Genomic DNA, 23,865 nt, shown 5'->3' on the forward strand with positions numbered 1-23,865 from the left:
TTTGAGCAGGGTTCTCTTCAACCTATTGTTCCTGTAAGTTTTCTTGTAATTGTCTTATTTATTGTTACATCCCCCCTCTCAAAATATTGTAAAGCGCTACGGAATCTGTTGGCGCTATATAAATGGCAATAATAATAATAATAATAATAAAGGGGGAATAGTACACAAAAGGGCCCAAAGGGGTAAGACAATAAAGAAAGGGGATATAAACCACTAAAGGGGCTACGAAATTCAAAAGGGGAGTTATGAGACACTGAAGTGAAAATGCATTTATTGGGGAGAGGAATGGCAAAATGCATCTTGGCCAGTGTAGCCAAAAATCCTTGCACTGGCCCTGAGCCACTGGTTATGGCTTGTAAGTCTCTTGAGACAACCTAAGCTCCAATATATGGTACAATGCGAAAAGGATTTAAACACTTTTTACTAGAAAAATGTGCATAGTGATCTCTCAGATACAGGGAACCACAAATTGTCTAAACCATATCAAAGCCGACAGAAAGCTACTGATGAGGTAGTATCTAAAACCCCAGTGTTTGGTAGAACACGTTTACCTGAACACTCTCTGTCAAGTTGTTGGAGATGTCGGAAAGATAGCGACTCCCTAAGCCATATCTTCTGGTAGTGCCTGGCAGTAGATACCATTTGGTCCCATATACAAAACATTTAAATTGGCAGAGTATATTCTTCCACTGCAGCCCAAAATTTATCTCCTCGATATTCTACCCAAAGATATTCGAGAAACAGATAGAGAAGTATGTATATTTGAGCAGGGTCGCGGAAACCTATTTGGCCCCCATCTGTGAAGTTAGCTCAGGAAAAAATGAAAAGAGATGACACACACAATACTAAGCACAATGTCTGAGATGGAACATATTTGGTCCCGTTGGCATAACATCCACAACTGAATACTGTACCTTTATGATGTCACACAATATAATGCACATGCTTCATGTTTTGCTTTATGTTTTGTTCCATTTACCAGCTTATCACATGTAACTTTTTATATATTTAAACTATGTATGCAAAATTCTTTCATCAATAAAAAAAAACATAATTGATACACCAAATTTTTTTTCAATTATTTGTCAGTTGTCTGCAAAATTCTGCAGTTGGAGGCAAATTCAGACACTTTTCTTCTGCATTTTGCAGATTGAAACCTCTGAAATACACATCATTTTCTTGCTGGCCAGTGTGTAAATAATTAATAAATATACAGGGATTCAATGAATACTCTATCAACCAACAGGGACCTGTTGATCAATCCAACCATATTGATGGAGCCCTACTGGTTAATCCTACGGTATGAACTATTTGCCTATTCCCTTTTTGTTCACTCAGCAGGCATTTATTAATTAGGTAAAATTAGTGATTCTTGAGTTATTTGAAAAACTGGCCAATCATGCTGATAAATTCTAAATTGGAACTCATGCAGCTCAGTTTGGGTGAAGTTTGAACATTTTCAGATGTTAATAATGAGAATTGCTACTTTGATTGACTCTAAATGCCCTAATATATAAATCTAATGGTTTTATTAGAATTTAAAAAGGCAGAAAAAAACAGGATGTACCAAGGGCGCATCAGCATTTGGCAATGCAAATTCTGAACTTTGTTTTGATTATCCTAATTTTCCTTTTCTTCTATACACTGTTTCAATAAACCAGTCAGAAAAAAAAACACATTTTGTTGTATATTTTAAGAGATAAAGGTTTCATATACTTTGTTATATGAACTAAATGCTTAAGGCTTTTTTCCAAGTTGTGCCAGTATCCTTGATCATAATGCTTTGAATTGCCATAATCTCAATACAGCATTACAATAATTCCTACTGACTGTAGCATTTAATAAAAGCTGTAAAGATATCCTCAAACATATGCATGAAAAAAAAAAAACACAAAAATTATTTTAGTTTAACATGTGTACTAGTACCCCAATACAAATATTTATTCAGTAAGAGCTAAATAAGACACATCTACACCATAAGGAGAGTACCCTGTATCAATTTAGAGACACCAGTGTGCAATGATATTTATTATGTGCATATATTTTTATGGCTCCCTTCAAAACAATAAGATACATATAACCACAATAAATCATCTATAAGAGAGAAATGTGAATACTCATAATGAAGGCAATATTGGTGCATGGTTTTAACTTGTACTTGACTTACTCTCTGAGATGCAGTTCACTTTTAACAAGTGAATAGATCTTTCCATTCATATGTGGGTTACTTGTGGAATACACTGCTGATCTAAGTATGTGTTTATATATTGTTTGTATGTACTTCTTTCAAATGTCATCATTAATTTATAATAGTGTGTGTGTGTGTGTACACATATATATAAGAATATTACTAATCATGTAATACCTATGTGTTTAATTGTCTTGTTGCACTAATGGCACTCTAGGACAGCTGGGTTGATACTTGGTCTGATCACAGGGTAACTTTCAACCCTGAAGATTTGAGTGAATAAATATTCAGCTTGACACATTATATTAATGTATCAGCTATGGCTAATATCAGTACATATTAAGTGCTTAAGTGGGGAAAAAGCAGGTAGAAGATGTCTAGCCTGAACTTCACTTGGAAAGTAGAAGCTAATTGAAGAGCGAGAAGAGAGAGAGCAAACATGGGTATTGGTATGGTAAAAGTATTGGTATTGGTATGGGTATTGATTAATTCATTTTTTGGTATTGTTTAAAAAAAAATGGTACTGGGGGCATCACGCTCGTATAAGGTCTTTCTATATTCAAAGTTACAACTTGAATTGGAAATTTCCTGTACACGCTTTTGCACTAAGACTTACATGGGCTCACAAAATGTGCACGTCTGTCACTGTGACACAGTCAAATTGGTCAGTTCTCATACAAAAATTGCCTTCATTCTCCACAAGCTCGAGCTCTTCATTTATATAAGACTTGTGGACTTTGTATTAACTCTCACAAATCTTTTTTGTTGTTCAATATACATTTGGCAAAAGGTTTATACATATGTCTATTTTATGTAAATAAATTGTATTGAAGAATGATTGATGCTCATGTCATTGCACAGAAAACTGAGAAAAAAATGTCCCTTTTCACATATAGCAGCAACATTTTTGAAAACTAGTATTGACTTTAACAGGGAATGTGTACCGCATCGGTGATACTAATGGAACAAGAGCTTCTGAACGATATTGCAATTCATTCTCCTGCTGCAAATTCAAGCAGAAAACAATGATGGAAAAGGATATGTTATCGGTTTAAACAACATCATGAGACAAGCCAACTGTTCAATACAAATACTATAAGTAATAAAATACATGCACAAATTACATGGAAAATATTTTGTTTCTTCTTATTCCAGATGTCATAATTACTTTTGGGAATATCAATTTCAAAGTCAGGCAATGAAAATATATACTTAGAAATATACACACATATAAACACATATACAGTATTTATATGTATTTATGTGTGTGTGTGTGTATATATATATATATATATATATATATATATATATATATATATATATATATATATATATATATATATATATATATATATAAATATATATAGGCAATAATATTCAAATAACTGAAGTCCTAATCATCCATGTGCTAGAATTCACAGGAATTCTAGAGTTAATTCAAGAGTATAAAAATGTAACACATGACTTTTTCAATGATAAAAAAAGCCTGTGTGAAGGTCAAAATATTGATCTAAATGCTGCAAATAACCTCATATTGCCTTGCATATGAAGTCCAGCAAGTACATCTTATAAAAGTAAATGTGCCACATAGGACTTTTCTTTGCTCTCTTTGGTTGTTCTTCCTGTGTCCATTCTGACAGATCTGCAAATTTCTATCAACTCAAGGCTTGTAGGGTTTAACGTTTCAGTAGGGAACCAGGAAGAATTGGCAATACATGATAGGACCACACACTTATCCTGACTCAGGTATAGCCAGAAAAACACAAAATCACCATGAACTCCTGGAAGAGCAGTTCCAGCCAAAGAATAGAGTCCAGTTCTTTTCATACAGGAAATGAACACTACGATAAGTTTTGATGCAGCCTCCATGACCTGCTCTGTTGTTCTTGAGATGTAATTCCCGTAACTCTGGTCTGTTTTTGAAATTTAACACTGGTATTTAAACCTGTAAACTTAAAAGCAAGATTCTTGTGACTCCGGGTCATTGTGGATGGGAAGCCTATCCTGCTCCTGATGATGACCATTATAAAGAACTGTGTACCTGTAGAAAATAAAATACAAAAATAATTAACATGTTATATCAAGGAGATAAGTATACTCTGAAAGATAACAGAGAAATCAATATTTTATTATGTTATAATTTAAAAACGGGATAAAAGAATCATAATTGATAGCCCAGTCCAACACAAAAGACTCACGATTCCCATTTCACCTCAAGACGAAAATCCTTTTTGTTTCATCTGAAATAGGATTTGGGATTTTCAACAAAAACATATTAGCAATAATAATGTCCACATTTTTTTATAAAGTCCATATTTAAATCCCATTTATTACATGTGCATCTCTAATGATTATTATTATTTCTATTTTCACTGCTGTTGGTATGCGTTAGAAATCTCCTTTTCTCAAGTCTCAATAGATCACTTTGATTACTTAAATTAAACGTTACCTTAGCAATATTCAACAGAGCATGTATATAAAGGATAACTAGTATCTATGCTTTCCACTTGAAAAAATCCTCTTTTCACAAATCTGTATAGATGACACTAATGTAAATGGCGCATTACATAAAAAATAATCAAGAACATTAACCCCTTCAGGACGGAGTCAATAGTGCACGTTCTGATCAAAACAAAACGTAAACAAAAACTGGAATTTGCGCTATATGTCTGTTCACCCGTAGTTCCACTCTTTCAAATTATATGCACCCACACTTATTATATATCATTTTGTTCAGGAGAAACAGGGCTTTAATCTATCATTAACTATTCATATATGGAACATAATTTATTATGAATAAAATTAAAAAAAAATTGAGAAAATAAGATTTTTTTTTAAATTTGCATTTCCGTCTGACATTTTAACTGTGAATGTCATAACACTGTTAGGTTTTACTGCAAAAAAATGCACATATTTGTAATCAGCGATGTCTCACGAGTACAACAGTACCCCCCATTAACAGGTTTTATGTTGTTTTGGAAAGTTACAGGGTCAAATATAGAACATTCCATTTTCAAATAGAAATTTTCCAGATTAGTAATGTTACCTTTGAGACGGTGTGGTAGCCTAGGAATGAGAATTACCCCCATAATGGCATAGCATTTGAAAAAGTAGACAAGCCAAGGTATTGAAAGTGGGGTATGTTTAGTCTTTTTTAGTAGCCACTTAGTCACAAACAATTCTCATTCTTGGGCTACCATACGCTCCCAAAGGCAACATAACCAATCTGGCAAATTTCAATGTGAAAAAAATGAAATGCAAGCCTTATATGTGACTCTCTAACTTTCCAAAACACCATAAAACCTGTACATGGGGGGGTACTGTTATTCTCGGGAGACTTCACTAAACACAAATATTAGTGTTTTAAGTAAGTCTCCCACCAGGGGTCACTTTACTTTTTTGCCCTTGATAAAGGCGGATAGACCGCCGAAACGCGCGTTGGGCTGTGTATGCTGATGTAGATCCATCCTTCTAGATACAGGGTGTTATACCCATCTTTGGGCATTTTTTCTGCCTTGGATATTTATGAGGGTGGCTGGGTCTAGTGAGTTACTAGTGGCTAGAGTTAGCCTTCCTATTTACTGTTGATAAGCTATCTCCACTTTATTTTCACTTCTCCCATTATAACCTCCTCTATCCTTTCGATTTCTGTATTAGAGTATTAACCCTGTGGGTCTTGGTTTTTGATACTATTTAGTGTATATTGCTACATGCATCCTACCTTTCACTTTGTTATGAGTGAGTTTGATACACTGTTTAGAAATTGATACATGTATGCATTTTCACATTTTTTGGAAATACCAGACCTTATCTATAGAATTACTTTAAAGAACCTTTTTGTTCTTTGGTTTTACTAAATTTTTCTAATAAAATGTTTATTATTTTTGTTTGAGACGCTGCTTGGGGTGGCTTGAAGGTGATCATCCCGTTTTTTCCATCGGGTGATCATAACCTTCATTTTTTATATATATATAATATATATACATATTATATATATATAAAAATATATTTAATTTATTTTTAAACATGTTTATATTATTTTTTTTACACCTCCTACCAGCAGGGGGACTGTCTGATATTTCAAACAGTCCCCATGCTGGAAGATCCATAGCCAGCTATAGGGGGCCATGTGATCGCTCTTTGAGAGCGATCACATGGCCCCCGGGGGCCTCATTTGCCGGAGGGGGGCTGCCTGGGCTGTCAGGCAGCCCCCCAGAAGAGGATCGCAGCAGAGGTAAGTACAACTCACCTCCTGGGGCTGCAAGCCGTTACGGCGTACCATGCCGTTGCAACGGCTTTAAAGTCCATTTAATGCGTGACAGCATGGTACGTCGTAACGGCGGGAAGGGGTTAATTTAACTGTGTATTTGCATATGTATATACACAGTGCTATGAAAACTTCATTTGTTTCCTTGCTGATTTCAGTGTTTACAATTTAAATTTTATTTATTTAAAGAAAAAAGTTTCATAGCACCAAGTGACATTAGGTATCGAACAATAAAAGTTACAAGGGATACCTCTATATCATACCATGGCACACTGGTACACCTGAGAAAGGGGCATCAATAATTCTAATGAATATAATCAAGTCACTATGAAGGTAACAATCCTTTCTCACATTATTCAATAATCTTGTGTTTAGTGAATTATCCGAAAGAGGATTGTTACCTTCCATAGTCCATTTTCCCAGTGGACAAAATCTGGTCACAATGACCAAATTCTGACTATGTTGATAATTCTTATATTTACTAAAGCTAAATGCATTCAGCCCAAACTCATTTTCTTCAATTGCCCAGATGCTTTAAGATGTATTCAATGAAAACCAATTTATTGGTAGATATCAGAAATATGCCAGCAGGCATGCTGATGTCTTTGAAGGCGGAGCAAGCAGCTGGAGTAGAGGAGTTCCGCTGTTAGAAGCAAAGTCAGTAATCTTAATTTTGTTTAATTTTTTAAACACAAAGGGGGGTTGGCAGAAGAGGTGTGGACAGAATGGAACCTATGGTGCAGAAAAAACAGTTTATTTTAATGAACAGTTCATGCTTGAAAACCCCAGTCACTGAATTACAATAATCCAAAATTAATTACAGCAATTACTTTTTTCACACAAGGCCAAGTTGGGGATGGATAACAATTTTTTTTCTTAAATTAATAAAAACTGATTTTTTTACTTGGATTGTTTACTTGGATTATCAATGCCTTATGTTACAGTCTGTATAATTATTATTATTGTTTTTTATTTAGCGCCAACTTATTCGGCGCTTTATCATTTTTTGAGAAGGGGAAATTTAACAATAAATTAGACAATTGCACAATGACACAGGAACAATAGAAGAGGACCCTGCTCAAATGATCCTACAGTCTAGAGGAGTGGAGTTTAAAGACTCGGTAAGAAGGGCTTCAAAGGGGCAAAAAAACAAACAAGGTGGAAAAGTAGCAGAACTGGAGGTGAGAGTGGAGAAAAAGATAAATAGCAAGTGATAGAGAAAATACAGAACAGTAGGGTTCTGGATAGTGGCGTACCTATAGCGGTTGCAGGGGTCACAGCTCTCGACCTATCACAACCCTGTGTCGGGCATAACTTCAGGGCTGGTGCAAAACTGCATCGACCAGGGACGCGCGGTCACTTGGTTACCGGCAGGAGGGGAGCACACAGCACAGTATGTAGCATGGCCAAGTGAACCATGATCTAACAGGAAGTGCTCATTGAGAGAGCACTTACTGTCTGATTGGGTACTGCAGTTCACTCGGCAAAGCTACAAACATGTGTGGTGGGGAGGAGACACATGGAGTGGCTGGAGGAGGAAGGAGACACATGGAGAGGATGAGGGGGAGGAAATAAGACACATGGAGGGGCTAGGGGGAGGCACATGGAGGGCTGGGGAGAATGAGACTCATGGAGGGGCTGGGGGAGAATGAGACACATGGTCGAGCTGGGGGAGAATGGTACACATGGAGGTGCTGGGGGGAAATTGGACACATATGGGGAGGAAACCCATGGAGGAGCTGGGGGAATGAGACACATGGTGAGACTGGGGTTGATGAGAAACATGGAGGAGCTGCAGGGAGAATGAGACACATGGAGGGACTGGGGGTGATGAGACACAAGGAGGAATAAGACACATAGGGGGGCCCCAGGGCAATTTCTGCACTGGGGCCCAATGGTCTTTAGTTACGCCTCTGGTTCTGAAGACATCATAATAAGCCCCAAGACCAAATTCAGGAAGAAGTCACAAAACTGCAAATCATGCAATTAGTGGTTATCACCAGCAAAACTGCTCTTTATATCTTGGTATGCATGTCAGGTGAACTTACCATTTTTTTTGGAATGACCAGTGATTGGCACAGTATCACTGGTACTCCACCTATTGTCCTGTACAGCATCATACTTCGCAGTTCAGTGAGGTATAATAGTAACCTAGAGTGTGTAATCGATTATCACTATTCGATTAGTAAACCATTAGATTCATTTTTGTTTTGCCTGTGACTTTACCATATTACCCTAAAATCCATATCCAACCAAAACATTTCTTTTAAACTCCTACATTTACATGCAGTTTTGCTAGATAATATTTATTGTGCAGCTTAATTTCCTAAATCTAAATTAGTATCAAACCGTTTCATTCCAAAGAATAGAGAAAAATTAAACAGAAACAAATACAGCTTCCCAAAATTTTCTTATAGGCCATTCAGACTGACAAGTATCAATGGGGCCAAAAAATCCCCAAAGAGCAAGAGCCAGAGGATAACTTATGCCGGAAAGAGATGAGATAACCACTTTTGTTGGTAAAATGCATAATTTCTCTTCAGTGACTATGATTAAAATATGCATCATCTGCTAGAGAATGGTAAAATGTATTCCTGGTAATCACACTGTAGTAGTTACTATAGTGCTAGCTTGAGAAAAAGTATGTTTCACAAATTGCCTTTTACTTTTAATTTCTTACCGGATCGCATTAATAATAAACTAGCTATTTTCACTTGTTTCCTAAAAATGATTTCCATTTCATTTTCTTCATTGACATTTAGGAGCTAAAGAGATGTTAATTTCAAATTCTAAGTGCTATAAAAATCAGTTTTTCATGACATGAAACCTTAAAAACTGCCCTCGAAGCTTGCATCATTGTGTATAAAAAAAATGCCAGTTTGGTATACAAAACGATGTGAATAAAAGAATCACTTTCTGGTTTCATTTTCCTACACGTAAACATTTTTTGCTAAAGAACAAATTCTACAATTTTCTTTTTTAAATGAGTTAGTTTAAAAAAAAAAAAATCTAATAAATTTGTCATTCTAAGCAACATAAACATTACATCTCAAACAGAATATTGCCAGCCAAACATTCCAGCTTCATGGAATTGGCAATGTTTCCAGTTGGCTGAAATTCCACACTATTGATGTGCCTGGAGAAGAGGTGGGCCTAGTTTTTACCAAACCTCTCCAAAACAGTTTTACAAAACAATTGTGGAAAAGCTTCCAAAGTCTTTTCATCATTACCACCAATCTGAGCTAAAGTGGTAATGGTACGCACAACCTATTCACTAAATAGTAAACTGCAGTGACAACCAACTGGCACCCAAAGAGTTAAATACATTATTGCCTGTACAGATGCATCAATTTTATTTTTCAAACCGTACAGGGAGTGCAGAATTATTAGGCAAATGAGTATTTTGACCACATCATCCTCTTTATGCATGTTGTCTTACTCCAAGCTGTATAGGCTCGAAAGCCTACTACCAATTAAGCATATTAGGTGATGTGCATCTCTGTAATGAGAAGGGGTGTGGTCTAATGACATCAACACCCTATATCAGGTGTGCATAATTAGTAGGCAACTTCCTTTCCTTTGGCAAAATGGGTCAAAAGAAGGACTTGACAGGCTCAGAAAAGTCAAAAATAGTGAGATATCTTGCAGAGGGATGCAGCACTCTTAAAATTGCAAAGCTTCTGAAGCGTGATCATCGAACAATCAAGCGTTTCATTCAAAATAGTCAACAGGGTCGCAAGAAGCGTGTGGAGAAACCAAGGCGCAAAATAACTGCCCATGAACTGAGAAAAGTCAAGCGTGCAGCTGCCAAGATGCCACTTGCCACCAGTTTGGCCATATTTCAGACAACATCACTGGAGTGCCCAAAAGCACAAGGTGTGCAATAGTCAGAGACATGGCCAAGGTAAGAAAGGCTGAAAGACGACCACCACTGAACAAGACAAACAAGCTGAAACGTCAAGACTGGGCCAAGAAATATCTCAAGACTGATTTTTCTAAGGTTTTATGGACTGATGAAATGAGAGTGAGTCTTGATGTGCCAGATGGATGGGCCCGTGGCTGGATTGGTAAAGGGCAGAGAGCTCCAGTCCGACTCAGACGCCAGCAAGGTGGAGGTGGAGTACTGCTTTGGGCTGGTATCATCAAAGATGAGCTTGTGGGGCCTTTTCGGGTTGAGGATGGAGTCAAGCTCAACTCCCAGTCCTACTGCCAGTTTCTGGAAGACACCTTCTTCAAGCAGTGGTACAGGAAGAAGTCTGCATCCTTCAAGAAAAACATGATTTTCATGCAGGACAATGCTCCATCACACGCGTCCAAGTACTCCACAGCGTGGCTGGCAAGAAAGGGTATAAAATAAGAAAATCTAATGACATGGCCTCCTTGTTCACCTGATCTGAACCCCATTGAGAACCTGTGGTCCATCATCAAATGTGAGATTTACAAGGAGGTATTTAAAAAATACTGGCCCATCATATCCTCGGACAAACATCTTAAAGAGGTAGTGACTACATATCCCTCCATAACTGCACGTAGAGGGCGAAATTTAAGGGATTTACTTGTCCCTAGCCACTTCTCCTCGCCGTCCATACCAGGACCCTTTAAGAACTACTTACCTGCTGGCACATACCAATGTGGCCATTGTAGTGCCTGTCCCTACATCAACAAGAACTCTAAAGTTTGTGCCAACTCTACCAACTCAGAGACATTTAATCTACGCTCTTTTATTAACTGTCGTACCACTGGGGTTGTTTATCTACTTACCTGTTCATGTGGCCTTATGTACATAGGAAAGACCTTTCGACCCTTTAAATTCAGGATTAGAGAACATGTAAACTCGGTGAGGAGACGTTTAGAAACTCCCATATCAAGACATTTACGTCTTTTTCATCACCATTCCTCAGAGGGAATACGCTTCACAGGGATTGAACATATCCCTCAACCCCCACGGAAAGGTGGTTGGGACATCAAACTTCGTCAGAGGGAGGCGTATTGGATCTTTAAACTTCAAACATTATCACCAAACGGTCTTAATGAGGGGTTCTCATATACCCCTTTCATCTAATTATGATCTGTATATAGTAACGTTATGGTTTTTTATTGCTATTGTGTGATCAATTATTTTGTAATCACTTTTTGAAGCTTTAATTCATCACTCGTCTTTTGTTAGTGTTTATTATTTAGGGATCATTAAGCTACATGCACATCTCCATTGCTCATCCCCCTTATGCTGTATGAGTCACTGTTATATATTGGACAACATATGGGTTTATTTACTGGCTTCTATATTCCTCCCCATTATATTATGGGGGTGTGGAATTGAGTGGATACCCCCTTTGAGTATCATGGATACCAAATGGTTAAGTGTATTTACACACATTTACACTTTGTACATATGTGATCAAGTCCCTCTCCTTGCCAGATATGAACCGTTTCCTTACTTGATCTATTAACAGTGCACTTACTTATCGAATCCCCCTGTCACAGTAAGATTATGGTTTATATCTAGCGATATCCTAGTGATTCACTAGTTATTATCAGTGTTGCAGGAGAGTGATTCTCATATTCGGTTACCCTGTATTGATTCCCTTTACTATCGGTGTGTAAGTAGGAGTTTTAATCGAAGGTTGCCGCCCCCTTCCTTTCCCCCTCCGTCCACGTGATCTGGCAATGACGTAGCTATCACGTGGGACATCTGTGAATGGAGTGGGCGGGCCTCTTCATCTGGATCACCGATAGGCGAGAACTCTACATGGGAATCAGCTGTTCGGTATGTACAATTACATACCGGCTATTTAAGGGGTGGAAGTTGCAATAGCGGTTTGTATCTGCCCCTGACGACGGCGTCTAGAGACGCTGAAACGCGCGTCGGGCTACCTGCTTTATTTAATTTGATTTCTTTCACTATGCACTGGGGGTATGGGTGGTTAAACGTGATTTCGATTTTTTATCTGTCTAGGAGTTTTGGTAGGCATTAGCACGAGGCTATTGCCGAGGTAATAGGATTTAGTCTGGGCAATATTTAGTTGTCAGCATGGAGCTTTGTTTAGAGTGATATCCAGACCGTTTGACACAGTGCTTTGTATATGGTAGGCATTAGCATAAGGCTATTGCCGAGGTAATAACATTAATCTGGACAACATCTAATTGTTAGCATGGAGCTTTGTTAAGAGAGATATCCAGACCGTTTGAGTCAGTGCTTTGTATATGGTAGGCATTAGCATAAGGCTATTGCCGAGGTAATAGCATTAATCTGGTCAACATCTAATTGCCAGCATGGAGCTTTGAACAAGAGTGATATCCAGACCGTTTGAGACAGTGTTCTGTATATGGATGGAGTACACTGCTTGTACTAATTATACTAGGCTAATATTCACTCCCTTGGTTCCCACTTTGGGCTACCTATGAAGACTGTGCAGGCAACAGGGATTTCCCCCCCCCCCCTATTTTTGCAGCATTTGGCTACTAACATGGTGCTTTAGACGGAGTGACTACTAGATCATCTAAGACTGGGCAGTGGTTATAGTTGGAGTTTTTAGCTCGCTAGATACATGCACCAGGTCTATCCTGACTCTGTTACTCTCCGTTTTGGGTGCCTGTGTATTTACCTGTTACTCTACCCTTGGTAGTTATACCTACCTACTCTGGTATTTAATTGATTGGAGTCCAAGGTTTTTTAAGCTTTTTGTCATTAATAAAGTATTGATTTTTATTTCTTAGCTTATCTTCAAGGGTTGTACTGCTTTTTCCTGGCACTATACCCATTTGGGCACGGATGCCGGCGAATTAGTATATTTTTCTTTTTTGTGTTTACGATATCCATTAGGGTTACCCCCTGTATATTAGTACAACCCGGTGACTTTTCACTCTATAGACTTCAGGTTACCAACTGGAACCGGAGTCTATTTAAAAACTATCAAGGAGGGAAAACAGTACACCTCTCTGAACAGTGTCTGGGAGGCTGTGGTTGCTGCTGCACGCAATGTTGATGGTGAACAGATCAAAACACTGACAGAATCCATGGATGGTAGGCTTTTGAGTGTCCTTGCAAAGAAAGGTGGCTATATTGGTCACTGATTTGTTTTTGTTATGTTTTTGAATGTCAGAAATGTATATTTGTGAATGTTGAGATGTTATATTGGTTTCACTGGTAAAAATAAATAATTGAAATGGGTATATATTTGTTTTTTGTTAAGTTGCCTAATAATTATGCACAGTAATAGTCACCTGCACACACAGATATCCCCCTAAAATAGCTATAACTAAAAACAAACTAAAAACTACTTCCAAAAATATTCAGCTTTGATATTAACGAGTTTTTTGGGTTCATTGAGAACATGGTTGTTGTTCAATAATAAAATGAATCCTCAAAAATACAACTTGCCTAATAATTCTGCACTCCCTGTATATTTTTGCCTAAGGTTTGCAGGTTGGTCTTAAATGTTTTTAGTAAATAAACCCACAGGATGCATATCATAAATGATACATATATCATGATTACAAATGCACATTCTGTAAAACCAAAACAATGATAATATAAAATAATGTATAGTGCAAGTCTTGTATAGGACAGTTATAACATCAGAATACTTAAATCTAAGCACACTTATTTTTCTTGTACCTACACTTCTTCCATGCGGCAAAAGATAAAACCACATTCAATTTGCTATAATAAAATCATTATTTTGTAACCAATTTGATGAGAAATAATCATGTGTTTGAAAAATGTAACAATATATTTTATGATTCTCTCTGTAATCATGTTAAAATTCTCTCAGCCATTGAATAAAGAAACATATGCCATTATCACCGTGTTCTAAAGTAAGCTGGACAAGATGCGTATTAAGTAACGTCCAGTAATAATATGCGTTACAAAAAAGTGCTCCCATTTCAGATTTCTTGACAAAGTTTAACTTCAACCAAAATTTGTCCTTGATAGAATTTTTTGAAATAAACTATTCAAATGGCCACAGTCTGTTAGAAACACTTTACAAAACTATTTATCTTCAGATGTCACTATTAAAAAAAAAAAAAAAAAAAGGTTTTTCTAACAGACTGTGATCATTTGAAAAGATGTATCTATAAACATCCAAATGTTAAGCCTTATTATAATGATTTTACAGACAGAATAAAGAAAAGTAATATGGTAATAAAGTATGGAATACTGAAAGCTAAAATTGCTGTAACACGTTACTTACTAAAAGAAGAAGAAAATGTAAAAGAGTACATATTAAAAATACCTGTTTTCGCATATTAAACCTGTGTATAATATAAAAATAATATAATATACAGTGGTACAAAATATAGTAGAGTAGTATTGCAGGATATATAGACAAAGTCGAAAGTCTTTGAAACATTGTATGGAAAAGAATACCATACATTGCCTGAATCATATGATTCTTTTAATATTTCTGCAAAACATGAATAAATAAGTAAAAAATAAATAAATGTGTGTGCATTTAATTTTCTTTTATGAAACTCTGAACTGCAATCTATTTATACATTTGCTATTTTATTATGCTATGGTACTAGTTATGCCTCCCATGTTCAAATAAATGTTATGCTACTACTTTCAAAACAAAATGTTTTTGGAAGGGAATGCATTAAAGATGCAGGTGCAAGGAACATTTTTGAGGGCCTGATCTTCAACAAAATATAACAGTTTTGAATGTGTCTAAATACCATTTCTGTTCACCCTTTTCTTATTTATTATTTGCCATAATACTGGCAAAGCGTCAGGGGAGATGATGTCCACAATACCTGGAGTGCCGAACATTGCCTGCCATTATTATTTTTTTTTTTTTTATTAATTTTATTTTTATTTGTATATATTTCTATTTCCATTTTTATTTATATTTATTTTTATTTTATTATATTCTATTTTATATCTTGTTTTCATTCTTAAACCAATTTTATTATTTGATACCTAATTTTTCTTTTCAATTTTATTTCCTCCTTTCATATTCATATTTATTTCCATTCTTATCCCTCAGTATATTTTAGTACTTTTCCCTAGTCAAGATTATACATAGCTATTATGGTTCTATTTTTATTAATATTCCCCCATTATGGATTATTCATGTATTTAGGTATGTAATATATATATATATATATATATATATATATATATATATATATATATAAAATGTGGAAAGATGGCACACTCTTAACTAATATTGTTCTGTTGCTATGTACTGGTCAATCAATGCTCCCCTATGTATTTATTACCTGTAGAATGTTTTTTTATCTGTGGGTCTTTGCAGTTGGAGGGTAGAGGGTTTATATTCTCTCTCTCTCCCCCTGAGGTCCGCTCACGTGATGCGGAGGTATCCAATCACTCACTTAGATGGCCGCATTCCCCTCCAACCTATTCTGCATGACATGCGCAGTATACAAAATGCCCCACACATGCGCACAGACATAACCACGTGACGCAGAAGTAACATTGTGTGTCACATGATGCGGAAGTAATGCCACATGTCACGTGATCTATAAAAAAAGCGATCAAAATAAGCAATTAAGCTTTGTTTTTACATATGTAATACACTATATGAAAGTACTGTATATTTTACTTCTGAATGTAATGTCCTTTTAAATTTTTTATAATATTTTGATAATGCCCCACCCATATGATGTCATTATGGCGCCAAATAAAATAACTTAATTGCTATTAGTCCCCTATATAAACCATGAGATGTCAGGTTGATTATTTTATCTATTCTTTTGTCTACTTGAAGAAGCCTTGCAAGGCGAAACGCGTTGTAGATACATCTGATTTATTCATACCAATAAAGGAATTTTGTAATACCGTCTCAATTTGGCATCCTGATTTACCATCTTAAACGAGGACTAAAGAATCCTAGGTGGGGATAATACCACCAGCACCCTACTCATCGAGAAGTAAGCCTGATCAAACAAATGTGAGTACATCTCTTATACTGTAAATTATTTTAAAGTTTTATTTCTACAGTGAGCACTATATTTGCCATTTTTTATCTTCCCGGTTTAAAACATCTATCATTGCAAATATCTGAAGAACCTACCTACCACATACATCCTAGAAGTCAGGATCATTCCACTTCACGCTATACACACCATAGCTGGTTATAGCTCTGGTAAATGTGAGTAGAACAGACTCTATATAGATTTTAAAATATATTCTATAATATACTGTACAATTGGGGTTTTCTTTTTTATGTTTTACATACTTCTGGAATCACAAGCACTCTACCTCCAAGAACTTTTGATTTTATCCAATCAGGCTGTTCCCTTCAAGACGTTTTATTACTCTCCTATATACCATTGTATTTGGACTACACTTGTTTTATTGTAAATATTACTTCTGTTATTTTTATCTTTGGAATATTCCATTTTACTAGGATCAACCTTGTTTTCTTTTCCCCCTACCCTATTTATTTGAACTCACTCTGCCCTCTTTTAACTTGTTTCCATTCTCGTTTTCTCTCTTGCCAATCTTTCCATATTAATACACCATGTCCCATATAAAAATGTGCTATTTATGCCCCCTTCACTCAATCTCTCCTACTAGATTCATGAATAAAATAGTATCTGCAAATCGGTATGCCTTTTCCACCATCTATGTATGTACCAATTTCCTACCCACCATTATCAGACCTATTATATCTTACCTTTTTTACTGAATGCTATAAAAAAGGTCCATGTGCTATATGCTTCATCAATGCAATGCTAAATAAACAGGAAACTTATGCACACGTTTTTCAAATGTTTTACGAGTTAAAACAATATATTTTACATATCTTTTTAGGCCTCTATACCACTTTTAAACAGCCCTGCTACTGTGTTTCCACCCCACATTTTTTGTCAAACCACTTGGAAGTCATTTGACAAAAAAGGGGCCATATTAGGACATTGATGAAGAAAAACTTACATCCTCACATTGTCATTGTCAATTCTGTCCAGACTGGAAACCAGTGATAGGTCAAGAGCACTGAGCTACCATGCCCTTCAGGGCCATCCAGGTTGAACAAAATTGACAATGATTATATGGACTTGTAAATGATCAAAGTGGCGGTGGAGGGGGCAGGCTTTGGGTGCAGAGGGAGCTCCGTTTTTTGTCATTACACCTTCAAACAGTTTGACAATGAACTTTAAGATGGTATCCACAGTCTCTTTGCATCATACCTACTGTACTGAGCTGTTGTTATCATCTGGATTCTGCGCTCATCACTCTATTGAAACAGCTGTGACCAAGGTATACAATGATCTTATCACTGCTAAATCCCATGGCCTCTACTCTATCCCAATACTCCTCAACCTTTCTGCTGTTTTTGACCTCTCCCAGCGCTCATTCAGTGTTTCTTTCTCTGGCTCTGCCTCTTCTCTCCAATCCCTTTCTGTTGGTGTTCCCCAAGGGTCTGTCCTTGGTCAGCTTCCAGTATCATTTCTATGCGGATGACACACAAATGTATCTGTCCTCCCCTGATTTATCACCACCCCTCTTGACTAGTGACTCTGACTGCCTCTCTGCTATTTCCAACTGGATGGCTGCTCATTTCCTTAAACCTACCCTGTTTAAAACAGAACTTTTGGTCTTCCCTACCTCAAGGGTTGCTACTCCCTGGTCTGTGGCCCTCCAAGTCAATAGCGCTACTATCTGCTCTACCTCTAAGGCTCGCTGCCTAGGTCTTCTCTTTGACTCCAACCTCTCCTTCACCCCTCATGTCCAATCAATCGCCAAATCCTTCCATCTCAAAAACATTGCGTGCATCCGACCCTATTTAATGCCTGATACTGCAAAGGTGCGCGTCCATGCTGCTGTCCTCGCTCACCTTGACTACTGTAATCCGCTTCTCAGTGGTATTATGTGTTCCCAACTTGCCCCATTACAGTCTATAATGAATATAGCGGCGAGGCTCATCTTCCTGTCTGCCCTCCTCACCTCCCATGCCTCTCCCCTTTGTCAGTCCCTACATTGGCTTCCCGTAAGATATAGGACTCAATTTAAGATCCAGATACTTGCTTATAAATCTCTACACAATGCTGCTCCGACCTACTTATCCTCACTAATACACAAATATGTCCCATCTAGGCCCCTATGCTCTGCCGGAGACCTACATCTAACCTCTGTTCGTACTCCTTTGTATAATGCTCACCTTAAAGACTTCTCTAGGGCTGCACCACCCTTCCCCTCTCTGTTAGACTTTCACCCAATCTCCACTAATTTAAAAAATCTTTGGAAACTTACTTCTTTAGGAAAGCATATTAATTAAACTGTGAACAGCTTTCCCTCCCTGCACCCTGATTCCTCTGCTGAAACTGTCATCAAAACAAAACACTAAGCCCTAAATGAATACTATCCTAGCAACATACTTTTCTACTCTACCCTTACCTTTTGTGTCACTTTACCCCACTGCCTCTAGCATGTAAGCTCATTGAGCAGGGCCCTCAATCCTTCTGTTTCTGTGCGTCCAACTCGTCTGATTAGAAATACTTGTCTGTTAGTCCACCCATTGTACAGTGCTACTGAACTTGTTGGCGCTTTATATAATAATAATGATAATAATAATAATGGTGCATATTGTAACCCTTTAAAACGTGATATGTCTTTTTTATGACAGTATCATTAATTTTGTTTCTTTTTGTTTTGTTTTTGCATTACATAATTAATCACTATAGAACAATGCCTTGAAAACACCGAAAGTCAAGATGATACATAATTGTTTATACTGGTTTCAGTATAGTTATTGGCATAGTATGTAAATATTGGAACAAAAAATAAAAGAGGAATGTAAATATTTCTGATATTTTTGGATGAAAAGTCATATTTTTTCTTTTTTAATAATTTGAAGAAATGGTTGGCATCACTTTGTGGAGACTGTGAGAGAAGAGATATATTTAAATTGGACATGCTTGTTGCTAGGGCAACTCATTCCTTTGGAAAGGCTATTATCTGGACAAAAGTATGAATCTAAAGATAATTATTTGAAATGCTTCTCTGCTTGGTTTCTGTCGTTTCTGTAGTAGGGAATCTATACATTGTAAAAAAAATAATCATTGCATTTATTTTTTTCCCTAATTTTGTACCTTGGTCCACTAAGCATGTTAGCTTTATTACAGACCTTGTCCAATTTGCAAAATACAAACCTGAATTTCAAAACCACTTGTTATATCACAGATTCTCAAATATACCTGTGTCAGATGATTCTGCATCACTGTAAAATTAAAGAAGACAAGACACCTGTACCTCTCTAGGCCTGTGAGCAGTTTGTAACACAAATAAAATAAATAAATACAGGATACATTTGGAAAGAGAAAAAATCAGCGCTAGATTGCCACACAAGAAAATAATAATAGTAAGGCTGCAATCCTTAAAGGGGAGTCCCCTATAATCCCCTAATGATAAGAAATGATGCAAAAATAGAACAAAAAAAGGTTGCGCCTAAAATATACAGTAAAACATATAAGAGTGTGTATAATAAATAATATAAAATAATACAATTTAATATTAAATATTAAATGAAATATAAATGGATAATTGGTAATAGTCCAAAGCACTTATCATAAGTCCATAATGGTAGATGCCGTGTATAAGAACAGGGATCCTGAGGCGTAAAATGGGGTGTGTCTTCACAAAGGTGTCCTTGAAATCCAGTGAAGTAATATGTGAAGAAAAAAGCAAGAGGAACTCCAATGGCACAGTATATAGATGAATAAAATGGTAAATAAAATAAAAGTAGTCTTACTCACACTTTTCAGAGCTAGAACCTAGCTCTGATATAACGCACGTGAAGTGGAATAATCCCCACTCAAGGATATGCGGAGTAATATTGATTGGCGAGTATCTGGCTCAGATTCAACGTCCAAGTTGGTATTATTCGACCCAGGGAGATAAAATAAAGTATATAGTGCTCTCTAAGGATTCTTTAGGCTTCTCGTCAGGTAGATAGTATATGTATAGTCCGGTGAAAAAGAAATCAAAATGGCTATAAAATGTTTTATGCCAAAGTATTTTCTTTATTGTAAAATAATAAAATTAATATCTAAACGCGTTTCGCCGCAAGGGCTTCTTCAAGTAGATAATAGTAAAAGGATAGTAAAAGCTTTTACTATTATCTACTTGAAGAAGCCCTTGCGGCGAAACGCGTTTAGATATTAATTTTATTATTTTACAATAAAGAAAATACTTTGGCATAAAACATTTTATAGCCATTTTGATTTCTTTTTCACCGGACTATACATATACTATCTACCTGACGAGAAGCCTAAAGAATCCTTAGAGAGCACTATATACTTTATTTTATCTCCCTGGGTCGAATAATACCAACTTGGACGTTGAATCTGAGCCAGATACTCGCCAATCAATATTATTCCGCATATCCTTGAGTGGGGATTATTCCACTTCACGTGCGTTATATCAGAGCTAGGTTCTAGCTCTGAAAAGTGTGAGTAAGACTACTTTTATTTTATTTACCATTTTATTCATCTATATACTGTGCCATTGGAGTTCCTCTTGCTTTTTTCTTCACATATTACTTCACTGGATTTCAAGGACACCTTTGTGAAGACACACCCCATTTTACGCCTCAGGATCCCTGTTCTTATACACGGCATCTACCATTATGGACTTATGATAAGTGCTTTGGACTATTACCAATTATCCATTTATATTTCATTTAATATTTAATATTAAATTGTATTATTTTATATTATTTATTAAACACACTCTTATATGTTTTACTGTATATTTTAGGCGCAACCTTTTTTTGTTCTATTTTTGCATCACAGGATACATTTACCTGCGATCCCATGCTAAGGCTGAGTCATCCACAAGTGGCAACACTCCCCTCACTGCAGAAGGAGGAATGTCAGGCTGAGTGGGTGACTTGAGCAGAATGCGTTGGGGTTATACGTACTCACAGCAGATGTTCAATATAACCAGTGTACTTAAAGGGACACTGTAGACACTATAACTATTTCATCTAATTGAATTTGTTATAGTGCAAGGAGTCCCCTGGTGCTGTCTCTGCATTCAGTGTTAAACCATTTTGAAAATAAGGGTCTCTGGCTTCCCATAGCCCTGCCCCCACTGGCGGTATGGCTAAAGCAGAGATTACAAACTTCCTTTTAGCCATACTGATTCCTATCTGCAATGGTACTGTGATAGGCTGAATGTGGTCATCTGACACACTCAGCCAATCACAGCCTCCCATTACCGCTCAGGCTCATGCTTCCTTATTATCCCATGCAGCAGAGAAGAAGGTTGATGGGGCTCGTATTTAGCATTAAAACATTCACATTGTTTAATGCTGAAAGGTAGGACAGCCCCAGGGAACTCAATTATGGTTCTTTCAATGTCCATTTAACATTAGTCAACCTAGAAATCTTGTTCAAGGCTGGCTAATGACCCTGCTAGAGGAGGCATCAGACCTCTAGCGGCAACCTAATATATATCTCTATATGTGCAGCATTTTAAATTGAACATACAGACTCCAAGCAGCATAACCACCTCAAAATGCTGCAGTGTTCATGGTGTTTGGACTAAACCATTAAAATTCACAAAAAAAAAAGGCAAAATGCATAATCCATTTTCTTTTTTCATTTCATATTCATCCTGATTTCTTTAACTCTAACTTCACATACTTTCTATTATCTCATATAATTTTCTTTTTGTCCCTCCCTTAAATGAACCTACCCTTTTCATATTTATACTCCCTTTTTTTCATTACTAATTGTCTTTGTAATTATTTTAATTTAATCTCAGTTTTCTCTCCAACAGTCTTAATTTAATCTCATCACATTTTTCTTAATTCAATCAAAATTCCTTTTTTATTACTTGCTGGCTTTATTGACATGAGAAGAACAGGTATTGTTACTTACACCCCAGGGAGAGGGAGTAAGAACAGACAATCAATCTTGCAAAACACAAAACATGAAATCATTTTCCACTTGTCTATTCTTCTGTGAAAGCATGTGTAGTCTTTGACAACCTGTTGCACACATGCTAAAATGTATCAAGAGAATAGAAAACATATTTTCCATGTGAAATTGTCATATTTTTTTTTTTACTTTGTATCATAGATTACCATCAGTGCAGTGTTTTGTCAATTCATGTTTAGAAAAGGAAAGTACAAAAACTGAGAGGCAAAGAAACAAGCTAACAAAATATATTGTAAGATTGTCCATGTTCTGGTTAGACCACAATCTTAAATTTTATATGGACACATATATTTTTCTAAATAGTGCAAAAATAGGAGAAACGAGGGGAATAAAGAGAGAACACTACACATAATTATGCATGTCTTTCACTTGCCTGTTTTGATTCTCTGTTACAATTTAATCTTGAATTAGAATGTCCAAATTATACAAAAAAATTATATTTTAGATATAACTTTAAGTAGTGGATGTTCCCTTTTGTCTTTAACTGATAGAATGTTTCTTTTGGTATACTTTTTTATGTCTTGTTAAAATTGCATATGTCTTATTTGACTTTTGATAGAGCCTTTGTCAAAGTACTGTGATATCACCAAAGATTAGCAACTGGGACCATAAGGACAATAATAAAAGGTCATTAATAATAAATGTATACATGTGTGTGTGGTTATGAAGCAGAGCACACGGGAATGCATGGCAGTTGCCCTGGGCCTTGAAAAGGGCCCATAAGCATAGGGGCCCTATAGGCCTGCAAACTTTTCAGTACATTATTCCAGGATATTAATTCAGCACCTTCAAACCCGCTTTATTAAAACGTTTGACTAATCACCTTAGTTATCTGGTCATGCGATCTTGCTGTTGCAAATACATATCCTAGCCTTGACAAAAACTACATTCATGTACTAATTGTACTTAAGCAAGACAAAACCAACAAATAATTTTTTAAAGCCATTTTTCAACTTCAAGGCTTATCTTATATTGTCCAAACATTTGTGTGGATTATTCTCTGCTATATAGCATGTTTTTTTGTTGTTTTGTTTAAACACTGGTTTTCTTGGAAGTACCAATAAATATAATTAGAAGTTTATCAATAATCTACATTTTTATTCCTGTGAGTGGTTGTGTAGGCAGGACCACAGTGCACTGCTTTGCCCAGGGACTATAATGTTAAATGGCCCTGTTATGAAGCATGCAATTAATAAGAGCAAAAAGGGCCAATATGAAACCTCTGTTGATCAATAGACATGTGCAATTTGTTTCGGTCTGAATGTAAATTCGGACGAATTTTGGCAATGCTTCTGAATGTCTGAATTGCTGAATTGAAGAATTGGAGAATTTCCAAAGTGCTGAATTTTGGAAGTGCCGAACTGAACTGAATTGGCGAAGTGCCGAATTTCCAAAGTCCCGAATTGCCGTAGTGCCGAACCGAACCAAATTGCTGAGGTGTTGAATTTTGGAAATGGCGAAATGCTTCGGATTTCTGAAAAGTGGCAAAACAGGA

The 23,865-nt window shown here is 36.4% G+C and overlaps 1 protein-coding gene across 1 annotated transcript in view; it reads right to left on the reverse strand.

Annotated features, from left to right (window-relative positions):
• Window positions 1-3,602: 3,602 nt before the first annotated feature.
• Window positions 3,603-23,865, reverse strand: part of HTR4 (5-hydroxytryptamine receptor 4) — a 495,782-nt gene continuing 475,519 nt past the window's right edge. The window contains exon 7 of the mRNA XM_063445224.1: window positions 3,603-4,229. Coding sequence (XP_063301294.1) covers window positions 4,142-4,229 — 88 coding nt within the window. The 3' untranslated portion in view covers window positions 3,603-4,141. The remainder of the gene's footprint in view (window positions 4,230-23,865) is intronic.

The sequence above is a fragment of the Pelobates fuscus genome, chromosome 3 (assembly GCF_036172605.1).
Source record: "Pelobates fuscus isolate aPelFus1 chromosome 3, aPelFus1.pri, whole genome shotgun sequence".
Lineage (NCBI taxonomy): Eukaryota > Metazoa > Chordata > Amphibia > Anura > Pelobatidae > Pelobates > Pelobates fuscus.